This window comes from Elephas maximus, chromosome 2 (assembly GCF_024166365.1).
Source record: "Elephas maximus indicus isolate mEleMax1 chromosome 2, mEleMax1 primary haplotype, whole genome shotgun sequence".
In the NCBI taxonomy this organism is placed as follows: Eukaryota; Metazoa; Chordata; class Mammalia; order Proboscidea; family Elephantidae; genus Elephas; species Elephas maximus.
In genome coordinates this window covers 122,356,444-122,383,106 of record NC_064820.1, presented here as the reverse complement: position 1 = coordinate 122,383,106, position 26,663 = coordinate 122,356,444, and the positions used below count along the sequence as shown (strand labels likewise).

The window sequence follows — 26,663 nt, the reverse complement described above, 5'->3', positions numbered from 1 at the left end:
TTACAGCCTAGAAAACCCTATGGGGCAGTTTTACTCTGTCACATGGAGTCACACTATGAGTCAAAATTGACTCAATTCGGCACTTAACAACAACATGTATTTTTAATTTTACCTTTCTTTTTGCTTGTCATAAATGTTTGCAAATGTGACTTTGGTTTGTTCACCTTGTAACTTTGCTTTGCTTTTCTAGCATACTGAAGTTCCACAGTTTTATTTAAAACCTATTATACTTTTCTTTTTAGAGTTTCTGACTGTGGTGTCACCTCATTATAAAAATCCAACCCATATTTTCTTCTAGTCTTTTATGAAAACGAAAAGCCTGCTTATTGATCAGATAAAGCTTTCAAACTCATTGAAACATGTTGCTGTCGAGTTGATTCTGACTAATAGCGACCCTACAGAACAGAGTAGAACTGCCCCCATAGGGTTTCCAAGGCTGTAAATCTTTATGGAAGCAGACTGCCACATGTTTCTCCCGTGGAGCAGCTGGGGGTTTGAACCGCCAACCTTTTGATTAGCAACCTGGCACTTAACCACTACACCACCAGGGCTCCTTAAGGTTTTCAAGTACATAATAATTGGAATATGACTCAAAGCACTAAGAGTAGGTCTTAAGCAAATAATTTTTTTTCTGTCAAGAAGACTGAACTTTTTATCCTTCTACATCTGTTTGTGAATTCATTAACTTCCCAAATAGTTCCATAAATAAAAGACAGAAATAACTCAAATGTGTTATTTAAATACAATTCCTTTTATCCTAATTTACCACCTATAATTTCCCCCCAGAATAGTGCTTACTAGTAATAAAAAACAAAGTATATCTCTTTATTTCAATTCAGTAAAATAAATTTAAATACTCGAGTATGAGTTATTTTCAGCTTTCAATTTTAATGAACTAAGAGAAACAAACCCATTATTATAAATAATATCATAAAGCAACTAAAGGGATTTTTTATATCAGCAGTAGGAAAATTATCTTAAAACTAATTTGTTGTCATTGTTAGGTGCTGTCGAGTCAGTTCTGATGCACAGTAACCCTATATACAACAGAACAAAACACTGCCTGGTCCTGCACCATTCTCACAATCGTTGCTATGTTTGAGACCATTGTTACAGCCACTGTGTCAATCCATCTTTTGAAAAAGAGAAAAAAAGGTCTTCCTCTTTTTTTGCTGACCCTCTACTTTACACCAAGCATGATGTCCTTCTCCAGGGAATGGTTCCTCCTGATAATATGTCGAAAAGTACGTAAAATGAAGTCTTGCCATTCTTGCTTCTAAGGAGCATTCTGGCTGTACTTTTTCCAAAACAGATTTGTTTGTTCTTCTGGCAGTCCTTCATACATTCAATATTCTTCACCAACACCATAATTTGAAGACATCAATTCTTCGGTTTTCCTTATTCATTGACCAGCTTCCACATGCGTATGAGACAAATGAAAGTACCGTAGCTTGGGTCAGTTGCACCTCAGTCCTCAAAGTGACTTCTTTGCTTTCTAGCACTTTAAACAGATCTTGTGCAGCAGGTTTGCCCAACGCAGTATGTCATTTGAAATCAATCCTGACTGCTGCTTCCATGGGCACTGACTGTGGATCCAAGTAATACGAAATCCTGTTCAACTTCAGTATTTTCTGTTTATCAGGATGTTGCTTATTGGTCCAGCTGTTAGGATTTTTGTTTTCTTTATGTTGAGCTGCAGTCCATACTGAAGGTTACAGTCTTTGATCTTCATCAGTAAAAGCTTCAAGTCTTCTTTGCTTTCAGCAAGTAAATATGTGTCATCTACATATCACAGGTTTTTAATGAGTCTTCCTTCAATCCTGATGCTGTGTTCTTCTTCATACAGTCCACCACAGTACGACAAACTGATAGACGAGTGGTGGAAAACTAATTTAGTAACATTTTATTTTTAAAAAATCATTTATCTGTAACATAAAAATATTCATTGAAGAAAAGTTGGAGAATACAGAAAACCCCAAAGGAAAATTTTGTCCTATTAGGATATATTGCAATAAAACTCTAACAGAAAATGGATGGCAGCATAACAATAGCGCTATATTAAAAAAAAATCAAGTTGACTTTCTATAATATTGCTAAAAATGATGTGATAACAGTTAAACGTGACTAGACTACGTCCCCCCCCCTTTTTTGAGAATATACACAGCAGAACATATACCAAATCAACAATTTCTACATGTACAGTTCAGTGATACTGATTACATTGAGTTGTGCAACCATTTTCATCCTTTTCTGTATTGTTCCTCCCCCATTTCCATTTATTTTTTACAAGCATTAGGATTTTCTTCTTCAGTAAGATTTAGATTTCTAGATTTATGTAATCCTGAAGTAAAACAGAAGACAGGAACTATAATAAAGTCCTTATGATTGATTACCAGTTTTAAAAAATAAAAATGATTTTGCATAAGATGCTTTAGGAAAAAAGCAAATCTGTTTAATGCAAGCAATAATAACTAGGTCAAATCACATATATAACCTAAATGTAGCTTAATGTGTTTTCCAATAATATCCTACTCATTCCACTCATTTTTGACTAAAACAGAAATGCAGAATTTAGAGATATAAAAAAATATATTTAGAAATCTGAAAGCATCATTGTTACATTTAAGAAGAAAACTGACAGCATTCTGGTATTGAATGCTTCTGGTGATATCCATTCAGGACTGAAAAAATAGTAAGATTTATAGATCCTTCTGAGAACCATTCCACTCCATACTCCTTTTTGAATATTTAAATAGTTAAGTAAAAAATAAAATGATTTATTTACCTGACCGCTACCAGAAGTTGCCATGCTGATTTCTGCCACTCCTTGACCTTCATTCTGCCGCTCCGCTTCATGAGAGCCTGCTTCATGCTTGCTCTGAGATGATCTCTGTTAATACGGAGTTAACATCATTACGTACCAAATGGTGTACGCTCTATTAAACCACAGTTTAGTTTTTTGCTTTTTTGTTTGAATTCACCAGATGCATCAATTGTACAGATTTACGAAGGCATGCAATTGCACTTTACACTTCATAACCTTCAGCATGGTTAGCTGTCGACCATCTCAATACAGGAGGAAAGTGAAGTGTGTCCCTTGAGCATTATAGCTGTGCAAGACAAAGGGTTTTCTGAGATTCACAGAAACGCCAGCCTCCACCAGCTGTGCTCGCATTGCTATCAGGAACATAACCCAACTAGGACAAATAACTGTCTTTTCCGCAAGGTCACATGATTTTGGCATTTAATAGAGCTGCAAACAGAAGAGTTAAACTATTACCTAAGCTTATAAATACATTCTGGGTAGGCATATTTATACACATAATATATACACATCTCCTACAAATAAAAGTCATGTGAAACCAAAAGATAAGATCTTAGATTCTGGTCACAATCGAACCAAAAACATTTTCTAATACAATCACCATCTGCAATATGAAATGGAAATGACAGGTTATATCCAGTAAAAAGTCATTTCAATACTTTTGTAAAAATGCCACTGCAGACTCAACAAATTAAAATAATTTTCTATTACCCTTTACAGAAACAATTACAAATATGCCTGCTCTAGAAAACTATATTCTAAAATAAAAATTATTCTTTAAAAATCTGACATAATAGTGGATAATTGCATTACAAATGACTTTCACTGGAATTTTTTTAAAGGACAAGCTTTCCTGGACCATTTAAAATATAATAAAAAAATTAATTTACAGGTAATATTTGCATCAGTAAACTAGTAGTAGTTGTAGGTAGGCAAAAGTAAGGCAGCCTCACACGAATTTAGAAATAGAAAAAAAATAGTGCCATCTGAAAATCACACTATAAAATTCAACAAAATCAAGAAAAGTAGAGATAGACAAAGTCAGCCCAGAGACAAATCAAAAACTACTAAGACCACAAAGATTTGACACTAATCAAAGGTATCAATATATTTAAAGGAAAAACAATTACTGAGCATCTGCTGTGTTAGTTACTAGTACTAGGTGCTGAGGGATACAGTGCTAGTAAAACTAGACATTGTCATATGCACTCTTGGGGCCTAGAGTCTAGTCAGGAACACTATTAGATAATCAGAGAAAGAGCAATAAAATTAAAACTTAAGCAAGTGTTACGAAGAAAGGATACAAGGTGTTATGAGAATATATAACACAGACATGTGAAATTGTCTGGGAGGTTGGGGAAGAGCTCTCTTAGGAAGTACTGTTTGAACTGAATCCTGAAGAATAAACAGGAGTTAAAAGAGGAGAGAGGTAGGGGGTTCATGGAAGAGAGACTACATGCAAAGGACAGAGGTGGGAAGAACCCTGGAATGGCTGTAGCACCAAGAATAAGGAGGAGAGTAAAATGAAAAGAAGATGGTAAAAAAAATATATATATATATGATTGATTTTGTTGAATTTTAGTGTAATTCTCAGATGGTACTCTTGCCTTTTCTATTTCTAAATTACCGTGAAGCCTCTCCACTACTGCCCGCACATACCGAGAAAAAACAAAACAAAGCCTGTTGCCGCTGAGTCAGTTCTGACTCGTAGCAACCCTACAGGACAAAGGAGAACTGCCACAGAGAGATTCCAAGGAGCGCCTGGTGGATTCAAACTGCCAGCCTTTAGGTTGGCACCCATGGCACTTAACCACTACGCCACCAGAATTTCTAGTATATTAGCCAAAAAACCAAACTCCTATAGGACAGAGTAGAACTGCCCCATAGGGTTTCCAAGGAGCGCCTGGTGGATTTGACCTGCTGACCTTTTGGTTAGCAGCCGAATGCTTAACCACTGTGCCACCAGGGCTCCACTATATGTAAATTCATTTTTTTAAAGTTAAATTTTAAATCGCCTAAGTAGGGAAGACTAGGTAGGAGGCTAAGGAATTAATACAAGTTTGAGATGACAGTAGTAGGGAAGCAGTGATGGAGATAAAAGACACAGAGATAAATCTGACAGGGGTCGGTGACAGATTGGATACTTGGGGTGGGGGGGGGGTGGGGGATGAATGAAGAAGACCAGAATCAAGAATTACTCCTATGTTCTTTAGCTCACACAACTGAATATTAAGGGTGTCATTTCATAGAGACAGGTAATATTAAAGGAGGATGAGGCTTTTTTTTTTTAAGGGTGAGTGGTAAGGAGGACTTTGGAGATCATTAATTTTGTTTTAGATATATTGGATTTAACATGCCTTTGAGACATCTGGAAACCCTGGTGGCGCAGCGGCTAACCAAAGGGTCAGCAGTTCAAATCCGCCAGGCAGTCCTTGGAAACTCTATGGGGCAGTTCTACTCTGTCCTGAAGGGTTGCTGTGCGTTGGAATTGACTCGACGGCATTGGGTTTGGTTTTTTTTTTTTTTTTGCTTTTGAGACATCTATGTGGGGATGTAGAGTAAAATAAACAAAAAAAGCCCCATTGTCCATTTTTCCACACGCTCTTGGAAAAATGGCACCAATGGACTTGCTCAACACTGGGTTGTCACAAACCTTCAATTTGTTTAAGAAAAAAAAAAAAAAAGCAATTACCTGCAAACCACAATAAAGTAAAGCATAATAAAACAAGGTATGCCTGTAAATAATGTCCAGATAAGGATGAATCTATAAAGATTGGAGGGATAGGAAGAAACCAAGGAACTATTATGTTACAGATGCCAAAAAAAAAGACTATTTCAAGCAAGAGGAGTGGTCAATAATGTGGAAAATGTTAAGATAAAGATTGAAAATGCCCACTAAAATAATAGTATGGAATGCACTGATGATCCATTTAGTGAAACTATGAGAACAGATGCTAGGTTGGAGTGCATTAGGGGTGAATGGTAGACCATCACTAATCATTAAGTCAAAAAACCCATTGTCATTGACTTGATTTCGACTCATAGTGACCCTCCAGCACAGAGTAGAACTGCCCCATGGGGTTTCCAAGGAGTGGCTGGTGGATTCGAACTGCTGACCTTTTGGTTAGCAGCCGTAGCTCTTAACCACTGTGCTACCAGGGCTTCTCATTAGTCATTAGGGAAATGCAAATCAAAACCACAATTAGATGCTGCTTCACACTCTCTAGGAAGATTATTATAAAAAAGACAGAAAGATAATACATTTTGGTGATGATGTAGAGACATTAGAACTCTTTTCCATTGCTGGTGGGAATATAAAATGGTGCAAGAGCTGTGAAAAACCATTTGGTGGTTCTTCAAAAATTAAAACATAAAATAACCACAATTCCATTCCCGGGTATATATTTCCAAAAACTGAAAGCAGGGACTAAACCACACTTCTGTGTGAACATTAACTGCAGCACTATCCACAACAGCCAGAAGGTGGAAACAGCCCAAGTATCCACCAACAGATGAACAGATAAACAAAACGTGGTAATACCTACCATGGACTATTGTTCAGCCATAAAGAGCAATGAAGTTTTGATACATGCAAGTATGTTTTTTATACGTGTGAAGTTTTACAAAATGGGATCAAAGCATGCACAGTATTTTGTATATCATAAACATTTAATATCAATAAATACTTCATGTTTTTAAGAGTTATATTTAGAAAGTAGGACTATGCTGCTGTTGTTCCCATTCTTTCTATTCTCTCAATTTTCATTCTAAATTTATTGTTACATTTTTCACTATTTATATTATTATAAGTATTCTAATCATAGCTGACAAGTGATAATACTATGATTATTTTCCCTTTACAATTTTTTGTTGTCCATTAGGCTATCTTGTTTTATTTTTTTTGCTTACTTATGACTATCTAATCTCTAGTTCTCCCCCACTGTGTAAATTTTCCTTCCTTTTAATAGATTCAAATACATTCTACTAATTCTACTAATTTCATTGCCTTCAACTCTTTTCTCCTGGAATCTTCTCCATCTGTCCTATATCATTTATCGCAGGCTCTTCTGTCCTTTCATTCTGAGAATTCTTTCTCTTGTATTGTCTCTCCTGTTTCCTGAATCCCAAATCTTCATTTTTTTTGCTTTACATTTTCATTTGGTTTGAGTATATCCTCTAAAGCCTCCAGAAAAGAGTTCATGAGAAATACATTATTTTTGAAGACAGAAGAACACATATTCTTGCCTGTCTGAAAATGTTCTTATTCTACCTAAAATTTTATACATAGTTTGCTAGAGGTAAATTTTTAGATTGGAAATAATTTTCTTGCAGAAGGTTTAAGAAATTGCTCCCCTTACTTCTCAGCTTCTAGTGTTGCTGCTTATAAATAAATATAAACCCATTTGTACTCCTGTTCCTTTGTGTGAAATTTGTTCCCCTCCCCCGCTTCTAGTTCTAGGACCTTCTCTTTCTTCCTAATGATCTGAAATTTCATCATGATTTATTTTGGTATGGAACCGTTTTCATGTGTGGTGCTGGGTATCGGAGAGACTGTTTTATTTGAAAAATTATGCTCCTTGGTTATGGGAAATTTTTGTTTATTTCTATGATGATTTCCTCCCTGGTTTCTCCATTCTCTTTCTAGAATTCCTTTTATTTGGATGTCGAACCCTCCTAGAATAATTTTCTGACTTTATCTTTTCTTTTCTATTTATCAACTCATTTTCTTTTTGTTCTACTTTCTAGGAGACTTTTCTCCTGTTTCTGCCAAATTTTTAATCTCTGCTATCAAGTTCGAGTCAGAATTGACTAGACAGCAAAGGTTTATCAAGTTTTTAATTCCTCAGAACCCTTTTTAATTCTCTGAATGTTCCTTTTGTATACCATCCTTTTTTTAGCTTTATGGATGCATTATATTTTCTTACCTGAGAATATTAACGCTAATTTTATTTTTTTTTATGTTTTCTTCTTCCTACATAGTTATCTATTTCCACTAAATCTTTCTTTTCAGAAACCCTCCTCATATGTCTGGTGAACCTTAGCTTATCACCTATACTTAAGAGTGGGCTAACCATGAAAAGCTAAGTGAAGCTCTATTTCTGAAGGAAAAGTAGAATATAGGGTAACTACAGTTACCCTGTAGGGTGATCTGCTAGGCTGTTTTTTTGGGGGACCCTCCAATGTGAGTAACTGTGGGTCCCTTTTCTTGGGCTAGTCATATTTCTTAGAAAAGGTGCCTCTGGAATCTTGCCTAGAGACTGTAAGCCTGAATGCCAGTGGGAGTTTCAGTATTCAGCAAACAAATTTTTATTAAATTCATTTTTTAGTATGTATGCCCACTTTTAATTATACTAGGCTTACCCCTATTCAAAGACCCCCCCCCCTTTTTTTTTAATTCTTTCCAAAAAATAAACCTCTCATCTTTTGTAGGGATTAGAAAGGAGTAGTCACCCGGCTCCGCAGAGTTGTGGAAAGGCTCTGGAGGATCCATCTGCTTCTAAATAGGTATTCAATCAATGCTCCGGCCTTTAATCCTTTTTTATCCTCACTTCTAGAGGTACCTAACGTAGCCAACTCCAGGACCTTTTAGGGCCCCATAGTGTAAAATGGGCTGCTTCATGACTTTAGGGTTAGCTCTCTACGATATACCTGAACAGTTACCATTTGTTTACTGGCTCTTCAGCACGCCAAATTTTCTTGTTGTCACCTTTCCCGGTTTCTTTGTGCCTTTTTGATTTTATCCCTTTACTGTTCTTTTAATGAGGTTTGTGGAATAAGGCAAATGTGAATGATCAATTCTTATTATGGATTATATACAAAGAAAAAGCTTACTTACTGGTTGGTAATAGACAAATTAAGTTAGTTATCTAATTATATGTAAATAAAACATTAACAGCCGAAGAAAGATATCTATATTTATGGGTCCACAAATTTTAACTGCCTAAAAGCAGCGCTTCAAACTGGTTCACTAATTGCTGTTGTAAACAGGAGCTGTTGCCCATAGAATTCTGACCCGAGTAGAAACAGCTGTGCCCTGCTCAAAGATGGAGGCTGACCATGCCGCTTTGAATGTGTGTCGTTCTCCACAGTCCTGCCAATAACGTCGCTCTCCAAAAGTCCCGCCAAAGTCTCTCCTTCTGAAAAATTTCAGGAGCCTGATGCAGGAGATTGGATTATTGGCAGGACTGTGGAGATCAACACACATTCAAAGCAGTGCAGTCTGCCGCCATCTTTGAGTGGGACATAGCTGTTTGGTTTCCTATACAAAATTCGATGGGCGACAGATTTGGTTGCTATGCAATGCATACATAGCCCTTATTTATGACAGCAATTACTGGAACACTGTGAACCAGTTTGAAGTTCTGCCTAAAAGTCATAGAGAAAATAAAAGTGGTCAAGGTTTTTGCAATTTATTTTATTCATTAAAAAAAAAAAAAATTATAAACTGTCTCAATTCTTTAGAAGAACAGATATATTTCAGTGATGCCACATTAATTATATTTATTTTCTTTTCTTAGAAAATGTATATACTTATAAACAAGACAATTTGCTAACCTCTGCTTCTGTTGCTTGGGACTGCAAAAGCTGTCGTATACGAAGTATGTCCTTCTCTATTTGTTGAATCCTGGTTACTCTTCGCTAAAATAAAATAAATGAACAAATTAAAACATCAGTGTAAGTAATCATACTATGGCTGCTATTTAATAGCTCACAGTTATGTTAAAGCATTCTAAGTAAGCAGGTAGATTCCTATGTATATTCATACGCTGGTGACAAATCAGAGTCAGTTCGGTTTTTAAAAATTAAGACTATCTTACTTTATGCCATAGATCTCTAGGTCTGTTTAGGAAAACTGTACAAATACAAGTCATATATCAAATTGTATGATACATTTAGTGCTAAAATTGGTATTTAAAAATTTATTCTCAAAAAATACTTCCACAAAGAGAAGAATTACACCTGAAATTAAATTTTTATATTAAAACAAAATGTAGCTTAACGATTTATGTAAAACATGCTATACCTCTAGAAGGAAAGAGCATCTGGCTTGTTTCAACAAGCATCAGAGTTTAAACAGTAGGAATAATCCTCCCCAAAGTTACTCCTATTATAAGTCACTAGTATTTTTCAGATCTGGCCTTTCTAAATGCCTACTGCAGCTAAACATTTTTTAAAAAATTTCTAACACTAGGATCACAATGATTGTAAAGCTTTTGCTTTCCCACTACCCTGAAACCACAAATAATTTAGAGATTAAATAATGTGAAACTGAAATGATGCAGAAAAAAGGTTAAAAAAAAAAGCTAGATTTCCTTTAATTTATATAAATACCAGTAGAAATGGGAAAAAACAAATCACTTAAGTATAAAGACCTTGTAAATTAAAATTATTCTTAAATATTAGCTTTAAGACAGGTCAAATACATAGGTTTCAAAACATGAGTACTGCCAATGTTGCACAATTTTTTGCAATAATTCCATAGTTGGCATCCTATATTGCAGGATCAAAAACTATACTACAAAAGTAATTGTTTCATTTGGAAACAAAAAGTGTTCGAAGCTAGAGATTTCTGAACATGTACTATCCCCCAAGAGATTAATCATATATAGTTATAAAACATACACGAAAAACTTACCCTCTGATCACATCTAATGTTGCTTAAATACAATGCCCTTGTGTTTCTCTTATCAACATGGTAAAAATGCTTATTGCTGCTATTATTCAGTGTTGTGATAAACAAACTATAGAAAATCTCAAGCAAAAGAGTTGTGTTCACCAAAGAAAATCTTCCTTCCTCCCTTTCCAACACTACAACTAAGCTGATTCTTCATCATGATTCTTAAAAGTTCTGAAGTTAAGGTAAATAATATTCTCTATTTAAAAAAATCTTAGCATGTCCAATTCACTCCGTGAAAACAGGCTGAAGGAGAACTGCCTGTACTTTTGGCAGATTTCTAAAGATACTGTAAACATGAGCGATCACTTTTATAACCAAATGGTATTTCCTCGCCTTAGAGAAACAAGCAAACTACACATAATTACTGATTTCCTAATATTTTATTGCTTTCCCCGTTATATATAATTAGCTCCCTGTCCCCAAAAAAGCCCTAAATCAAAAATTTTAATATTTGAAGGATAATAATAGGAAATTATATCTAATATTCCTCTCTACAATACTACATCTCTGTATTATATGTCACTAAATCCTGAAGTCAAGTCTAGTGTCTTAAAGTACAATGAGATGGATAATTCTGACATGACAACCATTGCGCTTCTGTTTCCCCATATGAAGATGAAAAAAGCCAGTAGTGCTTCTTTCCTTCTTCTATATGACAATCTCGAATATTTACAAAACTACGTTAACAACAAATATAATACTCTTTAGGAGTGAGGAGTTGGTGTGACTTTTGAAAAAGTGGTTTTAAAAGACTGTAATAATAATACAGCTCAATACAGATTCAGAATCACTTTCAACACACCGGAAACAGAAGGTAAGTTCCTTAACTTGATAAAGGGTGTCTATTAAAAAAAACCTTGAATAAACAACATATTAATGATAAAATTTTCGAAGCATTTCCTCTAAAGTCAAGAAAAGACAAAGAAGACCACTATCACTACTTCCATTCAAAGATGTAGTAAGAGTTCTTACCCAATCTAACAAAAGAAAAAAAAAGGTTATAAGGACTAGCAAAAAATAAACCAAACTGTCATTATTTGCAAAAAAACATGACAGTTAATATAAAAGATTCAAGAGAATTTATAAACTACTGGGACAAGCAAACAAAAAAGTTTGGGAAGATTTTTGAATATTTACTAAACGTAATTAAAGATAATCCCATTTACAATAGTCACAAAAACTGTAATATATCCAGGAATAAATCTAAAAAACTGGAAAAGACTTTTATAGAGAATGTTACAGAATTTTATTGGAGGGTATGAAATAAGACCTAAATGAATGAAGAGATATAAAATGAATAACAATACCTAGTAGCTACTGTTTACTATATGCCAGGTCTTAACATTTGATAACTCATTTATCTTTGCATTTTACAGGTTATCATTATCTATATTTTATCAATGAGAAAACTGAAAAGAGTGAGTTTGCCCAAGATCACAGCACTGGTTAGTGGCAGGTCTGAATCCAAATCCAGAAGTCTGGCTCCAGAGCCCAATCTTTCAACCAAGAAGGCTCAATATTGTAAAGGTAAGCTCAATATTATAAAGGTAAAAATTATTCTCAAATTAATTTATAAATCCAATGTAATTCAAATCAAAAAGCCTCTGAGGATTTTCTTGGAGTTAGACAAGCTAATAGTAAATTTCAAAGGGAATAATAATAATGAGTCCAGAATATAACCACATTTTTAAAAAGAAAAATAAGGATAAAGACTCACCCATTCAGGTACCAAAATATATAAAACTACAGCATATAAAACAAGCGCTGTATCCGTGTAAGTGCAGACTAAATGGATTAGAGCCCAGAAATATTCAACAAATGACAATGGGAAATTTAGTTACCAATGTATATGAGTATCTGTATGTATATTACGTTTATGTGTATGTGTGTATATACACATACATAATTATATATACATGCATACATACAATTATATATGCATATATATTTATATATGTGTGTGTGTGTGTGTGTGTATTTGGAGCCCTGGTGGTGCAGTGGTTAAGAGCTCGGCTGCTAACCAAAATGTTGATAGTTCAAACCCACCAGCTACTCCTTGGGGACCCTATGGGGCAGTTCTATTGTGTTCTATAGAGTCTATGTATGTACATATGCATATATATGTGTTTATGTGTGCATGTGTTTGTATGTATACGTGTGCGTATGTGTGCATGTGTTTGCGTGTATATGTGTGTGCATATACACACATATATAGATCCCTACTTTCACAACATGCATTATAGCAAATTTGAAATGAATTAAGGACCTAACTGTAAATGTAAAATTTTAAAACTATTAGAAGTAATAGGAAGATAACTTTATGACTTTAGGATAGGAAATATGTATTTAAACAGGTCACAGAAAGCACAAACCTGACTAATGCGAAACTAAAATAGGTAACACATTAGGGAGGGGTCATGATATATATTATCTACAAAGGATTGATATCAAGAGGATATTAAAACATCTCTCAAATACATAATAAGACATTTAACACAACAGAAAATAGGCAATGGATACAAACAAGTAACAGAAAATCCAAAAATCTAATACATATATGAAAAGATATTCAACTTCAGTAATATTCAAGGAAGTATAAACTAAAATGATAAAATAATATTTCATTGCCCAGTGATCGTTATTATATTAAGTCTGACCACGTAAATGCGGGAGAAGACACGCAGAAACAGGAATTCTCATGCACTACCCTGGTGGCTTAGTGGTTAAGAGCTCGGCTGCTAACCAAAGGTCGGCAGTTCAAATCCAAGGCCTGCTCCTTGGAAAACCTATGGGACAGTTTTCCTCTGTCTGACAGGGTCAATATGAGTCAGAACTGACTCGACGGCAATTGTTTTTTTTTTTTATGAGTAGAAATGTAAACCAACAGATCACTTTGAAAGCAATTTGGCAAACGCTTTCAAAACATTCATACCTTATGGTCAGCGATTACACTTTTAGGAATATACCCTAAAGCAGAGGTTAGCAAACTAGGCCCTGCTGGCCATCTGTTTTTGTAAATTAAATTTTATTGGAACACAGCAATGCCCATTCGTTTACATATTGCCTATGGCTGCTTTGTCACTACAAAGTAGGGTTGAGTAGTTGTGACAATACACCATATGGCCTAAAAACAAACAAAAAAACACCATATGGCCTACGAAGCCTAAAATACTTATTATATGGCCCTTTAAGAAAAAGACTGCTAACTCTTGACCTAGAGAAACTCTTCCACATGTGTATAAGACACAAACAAGTATGTTTATCTGAGTTATTTGTAACAATGAAAAATTATAAACAACCTAAATTTCCATAACTAAGGAACTACTAATAAACTACATTAGAAGCCATCTATATAACTGTAAAATGCTAGAGTAATACAGAATCAATCCACCAATCCCCACTCCCGAGAAGTAAGCTCTATTAACAACTTGATCTACATTCTTCCAACCTCTGCTTCCCATGCATACAGGAGGGTAGGAATCACTATAGTAGGTGCCCAAATACTTGCTGAATAAAGTAGTAAATACACACATTCCGAACTGTTAACAGAGGTAACTTCTTGAGACTAACAATCTCACACAGGGATGAGCAAGAAGGATTCTCAGTTTCCCTAAATTGTTTAATTATTCCTTAATATTTATTGAATAAATTCTATGAATTAATGAATCTATGAAATGAATTCTAACTTTTTTTTTCTGTATGGCTTTTGAGTTTCCACTCTTACTTAAGAAGCCTTGATTGTCCCACATTTACTTCAAATAATTTTAGTATCTATCTGGAATTTTTCTTATATAAATATGCAAGGTAAGGGTCTAATTAATTTCTCTTCTTCCAAGTAGATTGTTATTGGTGTTGGGTGCTGTTAAGTCAATTTCAAGTCACAGCAACCCCATATGACAGAGAACTGTCCCATAGTTATACCTGTATCACTTATTAAATAATTTACCTTTTTCCCCAAAATTTCTAATGTAGCTTTTCTATTACAAGTATTATAACTATATATTAAGTATATAACCATACAGATATATGCAGACTGCTACCTGTATTTAACTACAGATATAGTTATATCATAAATAACACTTATAATTACATAACAACATAATTAGTCTGTTCCATTTGCATGTCTATTCCTGCCACAAGGAGCCCTGGTGGCACACTGGCTAAACCACTCAGTTGCCAACCAATAGGTCTGTGGTTAGAACCCACCAGCCACTCCATGGGAAAGAGTGTGGCAGATTGGTTCCGTAAAGATTATAGCCTTGGAAACCCTATGGGGCAGCTCTACTCTGTCCTTCAGGGTGGCTGTGAGTCAGAACGGACTCAACAGCAATGGATTTTGTTTGGTTTTATTCCTGCCACTTTCATATTATTATTTTAACATCTTCCCAGTAAACTCTGACAAATGGAAGATAAATCCCCACCCATTATGCTTTTTTTCTAAATATTTTTGGAAATTATGGCAATATTTATTCTTCAATATAAACTTTAAAGTCATTTTTCCAAGCTCTAAAAAAAATTAAGATTATGATTAGAATGGTATTATATTTATATATTAACTTAAGCATCTTTTCACAATTGTTTATTAACCATTTGCTCTTATTTTGTGATGACAGCAGTATTCACATCTTCTGTTTTGCTATTTGGTTGTCTTGCTTTCAATTGATTTGTAGGTGCTCCTTGTATAATTAGGGTATCAACTCCTTGTTACATATGCTACAAATATTTCCACTGTTTGCCTTTTTACCTTATTTACAGTATTTCTTTAACTTCATATGGCCACTTCCAAAATAAATGAATGCTTGTCATTTCTTAAAATATGAAATAAGATTTTCTTAGAATATTTACTACCAGAAATGAAAGATACAATACTATAAAATAACATAAAAATTACGGCATTAGCACACATCTGAACAAAATGGCTAAGAAAAGGCTCAAGTTAATCACTTTTCTAGGATATAGGTTAAATTGTCTTGAACACAGTTACTTATATTCGTACAGTATAAGAATTTTCATATCTACTCTCATTTTGTTCCTTAAGGATTTCTAAAAGCAAACCCATTAACAGAAAAACTAACCTCTGTATACAGTATTTCATATAGTCACATAAAAAAACATGGATTCATATAAACTGAAGTAGTATTTCTCATAGTTTTTCTAGAAACAAGCATATAGATAACTGCCTAACATTTAAAAATAACTCCATGTAAGTCTCTTAGGTTAATACTAAATTTAAAATGGAATAAATTTGGGGGAATTCTTTATATATTCTTGTTTCTAATTCTTGGTTAGTTATATGGTGGTAAATATCTCCTCCCAATTTGTAACCAGACCTTTTCACTTTCTTAAGGTACTTGATGAAGATAAACTCTTATTTTTAATATAATCAAGTTAGGCTATCTTTTCTTTTATAATTAGTGTTTTTGTCTTGTTTAAGGAATCCTTTCCTACCCCAATACAAGAAAGATATTAATGTATGCTTTCTACTGAAAGTTTTAAAGTTTTTTTTTTTGACATTTAAGTTCTTTATCTGTATGGGAAAGTAAGAAAAGAGAGTATATTATTTATATGTATTACAAATATGACAATGGATACATACATTAAGCCTTAGTCTCACTGTGAAACTAATAGGTATGGGCTATGAAGTATATCACGGTACTGGCATTTAGGTATCACGTTAGTCTACCACCAGACTCCAGCAAAAAGAGAATACATGTTATGTTCAGGAAGCTACCACACAAAAGCTAAAGATTACTTTCAGGTGTGTAAAATATTCTGTTAGTGATTTTAAAAACATAAAGTAAAACAATAAGTGTTGGCGAGATCGTAGAAAAAAAGAAATCGCCATCCATCGCTGGTGGGAATGTAAAATGGTCTGGCCACTGTGGAGAGTCTGGTGGTTCCTCAAAAAGCTGAACACAGAACTACCATATGGCCCTGCTATTCCACTCTTAGGTATACACCCAAGAGACCTGAAAGCAGCAACACGAACAGACACATGTACACCAATGTTCATTGCAGCACTTTCCACAATAGCCAAATGGGGGAAACAACCAAAATGTCCATCAACAGATGAATGGATAAATAAAATGTAGTATATACATACAATATTACTCAACCATAAAGAGCAGTGAAGTTTTAACACATGCCACAACATGGATGAACCTTGAAAACGTTATGCCGAGAGAAATTAGTCAATCACAAAAGGGCAGATACTGTATGATCTCACTTGTATGAAATGAGCAAATACACAGAAATCAAAAATAATTAAGGAGGAGGGGTAAAGGGGGAATTTCTGCTTAGGGGGCAGTGACTTTATGTTAATGAAATAATTTTTAAATGGACAGTGAGAATGGCTGCACTGCCTGAAGAATGTTTTCAGTGTTACTGAATTACGCATGTAGAAATTGTTGAATTGGTACATGTTTTGTTGTGTACATTTTCACCATGTTAAAAAAAAAAACTATAAACTTTTCAGAATACACAAAGTATTTTACCACACATACAAATGTAGGTTCTCACGTTTATTTGCATATCTATACTTAAAGTAAAATTTTCAAATAATGTTTTCCTCCCAATTTATCCCAAAGGCTAAAACAAAAAATCCCCAAGCCTGCTTTGAAACAGATAGAGCAATCAGTAAAGCCTCTTCAAGGCTTTAAAAAACAAAAAAATTGGCCAGTCATAGTTGTATGACCATAAAGAAAAAAACCAAACTTATTGCCATTGAGTCGATTCTGACTCATAGTGACCCTACAGGACAGACTAGAACTGCCCCATAGGGTTTCCAAGGAGTGCCTGGTGAATTCAACTGTTGACCTTTGGGTTAGCAGCTATAGCTCTTAACCACTATGCCACCATGTATGAACATAAAAGTGTTAAATTCAATAATAAGCAAAAATGCTCAACAAATAGCAAAGTTAGTATTTTTTTTCTTGACACGATTTGTGGACAGAAATTTGGGAGTTGTTCTCCATTCATCTCATCTCTTCTAATGTTCTCTTTATGTGCTTCCTTTCCACTTTCCTTGAACTAGGGCTTTCAATTTTTTTTTTTTAAATGCACAACTTGAAGAGCAGTGAAACATCCTGAAAGTCATTACACATACTTAAGATTACAGGGAGTAAAAACCTCAAGCAGAGCTGAAATTACCTATCAGCTACCAATATACCAGCATCTAACTCTTTCTCCCTCTTCCAATTCCAGGGCAAAACAGAACAGTATCAGAAGAAATGATGTATGGTGTAGGTATCTGGTCTCACCCCTTCGGGAGCAAGGGAGAATGAAGAAAGCTGAAGGCACAAGGCAAAGATTAGTTCAAAGGACTAAGGGACCACAACTACTATGGCATCCACCAGACTAAGTCCAGTACAATAAGATGCTGCTTGGCTACCACCACTCACTGTTCTGACAGGGATCACAATAGAGGGTTCCGAAAAGAGCTGGAGAAAAATGTAGAACAGAACTTTAACTCATGAAAAAAAAGACCAGACTTACTGGTCTAACAGTGACTGGAGAAACCCCAGGAGTACAGCCCCCGGACGCCCTTTTAGCTCAGTAATGAAGTCACTCCCAAGCTTCACCCTTCACCCAAAAATTAGATAGGCCCATAAAACAAAATAAGACTAAAGGGGCACAACAGCCCAGGGGCAAGGACTAGAAGGCAGGAGGGACAGGAAAGTTGGTAATAGGGAATCAACAGGACATGTTGACATGTCATGGGGTTACTAACCAATGCCATAAAACAGTATGTGTACTAACTGTTTATTGAGAAGATAGCTTGATCTGTAAACTTTCTTCTAAACTACAATAAAAAAGAAAAAACAGAAATATGGCAGAGGTAGAATTATGTGACTATTGTTTGTTGCTCAACAGCCAGGGTAAATTATTATTTTGAAATAGTGCCTAAGTTAGAGTTATAAATATCTTTTACAACAAAACTTAACCAATGTTAACAGAACTGTAATTCATTTCTAATAGCTCCTCCCTAGCTGGTGGTGTTTTATACTTTTAAAATAAATAAGTTACCTGTGCTCGTTTTTCCATATCCTGGCAAGTACCCAGTTGTTCCTCCATTGCAACTCTGATTTGCCTTGCTTCATATTCCAATTGCCTTCTGGTCATATCTGTTTGTAAAGAAAACTAAAACCACAAATAAAATACAAATTTAGATTCTCATTCGTGCTTGTCTATTGGTAAAAACAAAAAGGCATAAAATACCAAAAAGAAAATGAATAAGCAAATTTGTAAGTCATGGTACATGAGAAAATTATTTTTTATCAAGGAGTCTTAAAACTTGATTATATATGCTATGCTCAGTCTGAGTACCCGATGTGAAACAGAATGAACCACTTTTATTGCCCCATAGTCACAAATGTCTTTAATTAATTTGAATTATTTCATTTAAAATATATAATATTGATTATACCATGGACTGCCAAAAGAATGCACCTATCTGTCTTGGAAGAAGTACAGCCAGAATGCTCCTTAGAAGCAGGGATGGCGAGACTACAACTCACATACTTTGGACATATTATCAGGAGGGATCAGTCCCTGGAGAAGAACATCACGCTTGGTAAATCAGAGTCAGCGAAAAAGAGGAAGACCCTCAATAAGACAGACTGACACAGTGGCGGCAACAATGGGCTCAAACATAACAATAACTGTAAGGATGGCGCAGGACCAGGTAGTGTTTCATTATGTTTACACAGGGCTGCTATGAGTTGGAACTGACTTGAGGGCACCTAACAACAACGACAACATATAATTGATCCAGTTAGGGTACGCCTAAGTTCAGTTCCCTTGTGATTATTTTCCCCTAAAGAGGTACTGGAGCCCTGGTGGCACAGCGGTTAAGAGCTCACCTGCAAACCAAAAGTCCTTGGAAACCCCATGGGGCAGTTCTACTCTGTTCTATAGGGCTGCTATGAGCTGGAATCAAGTTTGGTTTTTGGTTGAAGAGGTACTACTTTTAATTATTAAAAAACTACCATGTTCACAAAAGGATAAATATTATATGATTCCACTTATATAAAATAAATAGAATAGGCAAGTGCACAGAGACCTACGTTTATCGATGGTTACCAGGAGTGGAAGGAGGGAGGGGAAACGGGGGACTCACTGCTTAGGAGACACTGAACTTCTGTTAAGTGCAAAGGAAAAATCTGGAAATGGTCGTGGTGATGGCTGAACAAGATAAATGTGATTAATGTCAATGAATTAATGTACATGTAAAAAATGTTGAAATAACAAATATTTTGTTACATATATATGTCACAGAAAAAACCTAGAATAATAATATGGACAACAGAAAAATTAAGAAGCAGTTCCATCATCCTTAAGTTTGTACTTCAATTTAAGGTAAGATTTATCATATACATGCAGACTAAACAGACAGAACGTCTTCATTTGTAAGTATGAAGAAAATGGGATAAGAAAAAGCTTATACATAATATAAAACCAAAACCAAACCCACTGCCATCGATTCTAACTCATAGTGACCCTGTAACACAGATAGTAATAAACAGTGAAGACAAAGTCAACAAAGGCTTTTTGGTAAAAATCCAAAAGTTGAAAAAAATAAAAAGAAGTACTTCTTCATAGAATAGATATTAACTCATTCATAGAGTTATTAAACCTCTAATTAAAATCTCAGTTACTGTGATAACTGCTTGGCATACAAAAGAGTGAAAAGGACAAGGTAATAAAGCTTACGAAACACATTCCCCAAGATGGAATATAGACTAAAACAATAATAGCTTTAAATAAAATAATAGGCAACAGAGCTATAGCTTCTGGTAACAGAGCCATGAAGGGAATGAGGATGTTCTATGAATTTTTCATGTTCTATGCGTCCATAGAAAGCTGTGTGTGATACAGGTCTGACTCATGGCGACCCCATGTGTTTCACAGTAAAACGGCATGCCATAGCATTTTCAACGGTTGTGATCTTTTGGAAATAAATCTCCAGGCCTTACTTCAGAGGTGGCTCTGGGTAGATTCGAACTGCCAACCTTCCAGTTAGCAGTCAAGCACTTAACCATTTGTGCCACCCAGAGGCTCCACAGGTTTAAGGACTCCAAATTAAGCTGTCAGTTTAAGTTAGTAATGATACTGGCAAGTTACTTACATTTTCAGTTAAAGGAAGACTATCTATTCTTTTAGTGAGATTCTGAAGTTGAGCATAATACCAATCTTTTTCTTTCTCTTCCTTGTCAAGATCAGCAAGAAGTAATGATCTGTTTTTATAAAAAAGGTAAGTTTAACACAATGCTAATACAGTGCACATAACAGCAATCCTTACCCACTGTTACTGTAAAGTTCTCCATTTTAATTAAAGTACTAATAATAAATAAAGGAAAAATTTATTACTTCTACATTTTTGAATTTGGGACTTACGATATCATAATCATTAAAATATGGATTTTTTTTATGGATAGTAAAATGTTTTTACTTTTTCACCTAAATAAGATGATAATCATCCTTCCTAAAATACTTGTATTTTACCCAGTGCACAGCAAATATGCCAATGACAATAACTAACATTAATGAATGCTCTCTGTTCCAGACAAGTACTAAGCACTTTTTAAAAAATCTAACTTCATTCTCACAACAATTCCTTGAGGTAATTATTCTTATGTTCACCCTAGATTGGAAAGCTAGCTTCAAAAAGGTTACAGAACTACAGGCATGGGTTTGAACTGTGAATTGACCACTTTTTGGCACTTATCTTGGGCATTTAGAAAATGAGGGTAAAAAAGGCACACACACACAAAAAAACCAAACCCAGTGCCATCGAGTCGATTCCGGCTCATAGCGACCCTATATAGGACAGAGGAGATCTGCCCCATAGAGTTTCCAAGGAGCTCCTGGTGAATTCGAACTGCCGACCCTTTGGTTAGCAGCTGCAGTGCTTAACCACTACGCCACCAGGGTTTCAAAAAAAAAAAGACACAAACAGAGTTAATCTGTGACTTAAGGGATATCTGGAAAAAGAGAACAAAGAAAGCAGATGAGAGAATATCATCATAGAAATAATGTAACAGGATTTCCAAATGCTGAAGAAAACAAAACTCCAGCATGAAAAGGTACAGTGAGTATCTAGAGCATGATGAATGAAGAAAAGACTCATACCAGGGTATTCTAAAAGCTTTGAAAGAGGAAAAAAGGGCAGCCTACAAAGGAATGAACATCAGACTAGTATAAATTTCTCATCAGTGATATTTGTAATAAAGAAGGAAAATGAGTTTGAACCTAGATCTATCCAAATTATTAATCAAGTATGAGAGCCAAATAAAGATACTGTCATACTTACAAGGATTCAATTTATCTCCCTTCATCATAGTGAAAACCAAGAGGATACTAGATATAGCTGAACTAAATGAAAAGTATAATGACAAGAAATTCCAGCATGAAAATTGTGTGGCATGATTAGAAAGCAAATGGCTCAAATTAGAACAAAAAATTAGTGGACTCCAATAAAAATTTCTCCAAGAAGAAAATGAAGTCAGAATATCCTAGTATTAGGTGAAGCCAAAAGTTTCTGCTCCCAACATTATAAAAGAAAATCAATTAGAAATTCTAGAAAAAAACCGAGTTATACAAGGAAGGCAGTTCAAATAGGATCATATTCCTTCAAGCAGCAGAGGGCACGATATTCCATCAACAGGAAAAATTAATTGTAGCATACTTCTTGGCTCCACAGTGACCAACAATTACAGAGTCATAACAAAAACATTATTAGATTTCAACATCTATAATTAACTTACAGAAAAAAACACAAAGACAAATATATACAGCATAATGTTACCAGTCTCAACAAAGTAAAAACAAACATGCAGCTGCCACATCTTATAAATAGTGGTGCTTCGACAGACACAGTAACAGAACAGTAGAGGAAATAAAGAAATAGAATATTACTTAAATTTACAAAAGTAACAAACACAAAACCTGATATATATATATGTATATACACACGTACATGTACAATCAAAAAAATTGGGAGGAGAGAATTGAAAATTGGATGGGGATTAGTGAATTTAACAAATCCTCATCTTTCAAAATGGTGAGTCAATGAGACATACCCAAAGTCAGTAAGTCAAGAACTAGTAGCATAAACATTTATTTAAAGTTATAAGGAACCCAGGTGGCGCAGCGGTTAAGTGCTCAGCCGCTAACCTAAAGGTCAGTGGTTTGAATCTACCAGCTGTTCCACAGGAGAAAGATGTGGCAGTCTGCTTCCACAAAGAATTACAGCCTTGGAAACCCTATGGGGGCAGTTCTACTCTGTCCTATAGGATCACTATAGGTCAGAATTGATTCGATGGCAATGAGCCGTTTAGAGTTATGGAAGTAACCACTTCACGGAAAACAAAACTAAGGCTAGGAGAAGGTGGGGTGGATTATTGATGTTTTTCATTATGAATTCTGGACTATTTAATTAGACTTTATAATGTTCAATATTACCTTAGCAAATCAAACATTTAAAGAGTTGGAAAACTAAAGAATAGTAAGAAAAAATACGAAATTCTAAACAAGGGTGTATGTGGCGTTATGTGGGAGGGAAGCAATGGGGGGGATAGTGACTGCGACAGGAAGATGAATACCTGTCAGTGAAAAATTGAGTTTTTTCCCAACTCAATATTTTTTTTCCTTAAAGTTTATTTCATTTAAGTATTGCACAGTCCTATGACAAATATTCTGGTGCAAAAAAACCTTACATACTTAAGAAAGGAGGACGTAACATTGGGAAACTAACAGAAGCACAGAAAGTTATATACACACCTAGCTTTTCATTTGTATTTCTAAGGAATTATATTTATTTGTTGAGAGCAATTATCTTTTCCCTCTACATGTTACAAGCTTTAAGACAAGTAACATCGAGGACCAACAAGAACGTTGGTCCCATGAAACGAATGCCCTGAGACAATCTTTAAACCTTAAACTAAAAATATCTCTTGAAGTCTTCTTAAAACCAAACAATAATTTAGTTTCACTAGTAAAGAATGTCTGCCTTGAGCACTGTGCTCTTTTAAGATCTATCTATATATGGGACCAAATTGGCAATAGGAGCTCACATAATTACACAGGAAACTCAGGGGGCAGTGAGTTTATGTTAATGGGGGAAGAACCACTCAGAAAAGAAGGGTGAGAATGGTACACAACTCGAATAATGTAATCAATGTCACTGAACTGTACATGTAGAAACTGTTGAATTGGTGCATGTTCTGCTGTGTATATTCTCGACAACAATTAAAAAAAAAAAAACCTAATCTGTACAGTAATCCTACACGGTAGAACCATACCCCTATTTTACAGAAGACAAAAAATTTAATGTAACACTTATACATTCTAACATTTGAGCATCTAATAGAACTTTTAGGAATATAAAGATAATAAAGCATCCTTCTTGTGTTAAGGAATGTAATCTTCTGGGGACCTGAGACATTTGATGAAGTTCTTGGTAATGATGTATATTCTGACATTTGTGATGAAATAATTTTAACTTCTTTCTCCCACAGAGCTGCTGGTGGTTCTGAACTGTTGACCTTTCGGTTAGTTGTCAAAGACTTTCACCACTGTGTCACCAGGGCTCCTTCAATTTTAACTTCAGGAAGACAAGAATTAACGCACTAGCTGTGAGGAACCAGAACTCATTCCATATGTCAAACAATAGACATTAAAACTGATGAATTGAGACATGTTTCATTTGTGGCCACGTGTAACAGGGCTTCTATAACAGAAACAATCATCCTATACAGGATCTAGTAGCTAGTGTATTTATTTCAAAGGACACCCAGAAATGCAACTAAAAATTATACATTTTAATCAGATATAAATACTGTGATTATGTTAGTACTCAATATACAAAGCATTGGAAATATTTAAGTGACAGAGTAGAAATCTTAGCACCTTAAAGAAATTATCTCTTTTATATTTTTAGATTTAAGATTAAGTAAAATCAGTAACATTTTATCTTTGAGTTAACAAATACAAAGTGCCCTATAAGTATTAGTGATTATCTATCATACATGCTTCAGAATTTATATCTTGCATTACAAAATGAAAAAAAATAATAGCAATAAATTGGAGCATAACAAATCAATGCTTAGCATATGATGAACAAACGTTACCTTTCTTTCTCAAGTTCCTCTAAATATCCAGTACTTTCTCTGCTTCCGTTTACAAATGTTCTTCTTGGAAATGAACCCATAGGAACAGGACTGCACTCTCCTGAACGACTTGAAACAGATCCTTCCCGGCTTCCGTAAGAACGGAGGGACATTTTTGACCGTAGTTTCACTCCAGGGAAATTACTGCTATCTAAGTTAAGTTCTAAATAAAATAGAGACAAGTTTTAATATAGTAATTGCTTTAAGTGATCTAAGATATCCCTAATGCTATTATAATGTTTTAAAGGTGAAATCTTAGGTTCATATATTAGCCCTCAAAATTGAATTGATTTCATAATATAATTGAAAATATATAATATATAAAGCCTGAAGGAGTACTAAATGATGGCAACTATTGAGCAGAAATTTAGGCAGGGAACAGATGAAATCCTTATCACGGTGATGGTGCTAAATCTACTGAGCCCTGGTTCTAGGTGAAGGTAAAGGTAAAGGTAGGAGGGAGATCTAAGAGGGAAGTGTTCCAAAATCATAAAGTGGTTGAGCTTCAATGAGGCTGGCCCTCTGAGGGCTCGCAAAAGGACAGCATCCTGAGTCCTGAAGCATAGACTCTGTAAGAGGGTACACTGCTTGGTTCAGAAGCCTGCAGCTCTGAACTGCTAACAGAGGGGGCTACAAATATACACGACTAAATAAACAATTATTTAGAATCAGAACCAAAATTAGCTTGGGCCAGGGAAAAATAAGGAGTATGTTAAGGAAAACTAAACAAAATGTCCTTAGATTTTGCCTAGGTAATAATATTTGGGGGCCAAAAGATAATTCTTCTGCCTACTTTGAATTATTAAGTCCTTTCCCTGTCTTTATGCTGAACGTTCAAGCAACAAAATGAGAAAAACATTCTTTAAAATTCTGCTAAAAATGGCTTGCTTATATGATAAAAGCATTTCCATCTTGGATGGAACAGAAGGATACTACCTCTTCAAATGAGACAGTGGACCCAGTTTGTGGCATACAGTACATTAAAGGTCTGTTTAGTGACTGGCCAATAGCAATGGGCCTTAAAAAGAGCTGAAAATTATCAAAGAAGTGATCTAGAATACTTTATAGAAAGCTAGTTAAATGTTTAACAAGCAAATAGACTTTTTACATATCTGTAATTAGGAAATAGATCCTAATTGGTAAGACTCATATAACAAGAAAGCTGATACAAACACTCAAATCAAGAGAAGCCGCACTTGAATCTACACATATATATTTGACAATTTGAATTTTAAAAATTACTTTAAAACACTTTTTAAAATTCCTACCTTTAAGTCGTTCTAGTAAGTCAATCTGTCCAGAAGAAGCCATAGCTTCATCTTCAATACTTCCTTGTAGCTGCTTAAGTACTTCCTGTAAAAAAAAAAAAGAATACTACATATTAACACGACAAAATTCCAAATAATTTCTTGAAGATGGGATTCTAGTTTCTCGGCATTTAGGTATGCTGAGGAAAAAGCTCCTTCCGATCAACCTGAAAACATACTGTAAACTGTAAAGCACTCTACATGTATTATCTATTATTAGTTATGGACAATAAATCATACCCCAACAATAATGGTGATATTTTGATAACGGTGATTATGAAGACAGTCGCCATGCTAGATACTATATGGAATGTTTAGCACAGTATCTCTATTTTTGAAAACAATACAATTATTTGTTTTTCAAATAAACCAACAGACTCAAAATAAAACCTCCTTTTTGCTTTAATAAACTTTGGGATGTTTTACCCTACAACAGTTAATGGTGTAGTCGTCAAGGATTCCAAAGCCATGAATTCAGTCAACCTCAAGGAGGCCTGGACTGTGGAGCTGAAGCTGGCAAAAGAGAGGTCCTATCTTCTGGACCCAAGCATTCGTACTACATATCCCTCTGGCACCACAGGGTAAGTGCTCTCAGAAAACGAGCCTCTGCTTATTTCTTTTCTGTCCTCTTAAGTTTCGTTTGGCATATTTGTTTGAAAAACTGGTTGTTTGATTAAGGAGGATCT

At 34.9% G+C, this 26,663-nt stretch overlaps 1 protein-coding gene across 5 annotated transcripts in view; it reads right to left on the bottom strand.

Moving 5' to 3' along the window:
- The window catches only part of APC (APC regulator of WNT signaling pathway), a 154,115-nt gene that overhangs the window by 44,546 nt on the left and 82,906 nt on the right, over positions 1 to 26,663 (bottom strand). For all 5 annotated transcript variants that reach the window (XM_049872216.1, XM_049872234.1, XM_049872241.1 and 2 more), the window contains exons 3-8: positions 25,939 to 26,023; positions 24,632 to 24,833; positions 20,629 to 20,737; positions 18,528 to 18,641; positions 9,380 to 9,463; positions 2,786 to 2,890 (exon numbers count right to left, since the gene is read on the bottom strand). In XM_049872216.1, the coding sequence (XP_049728173.1) occupies positions 2,786 to 2,890; positions 9,380 to 9,463; positions 18,528 to 18,641; positions 20,629 to 20,737; positions 24,632 to 24,833; positions 25,939 to 26,023 (699 nt within the window). The remainder of the gene's footprint in view (positions 1 to 2,785; positions 2,891 to 9,379; positions 9,464 to 18,527; positions 18,642 to 20,628; positions 20,738 to 24,631; positions 24,834 to 25,938; positions 26,024 to 26,663) is intronic.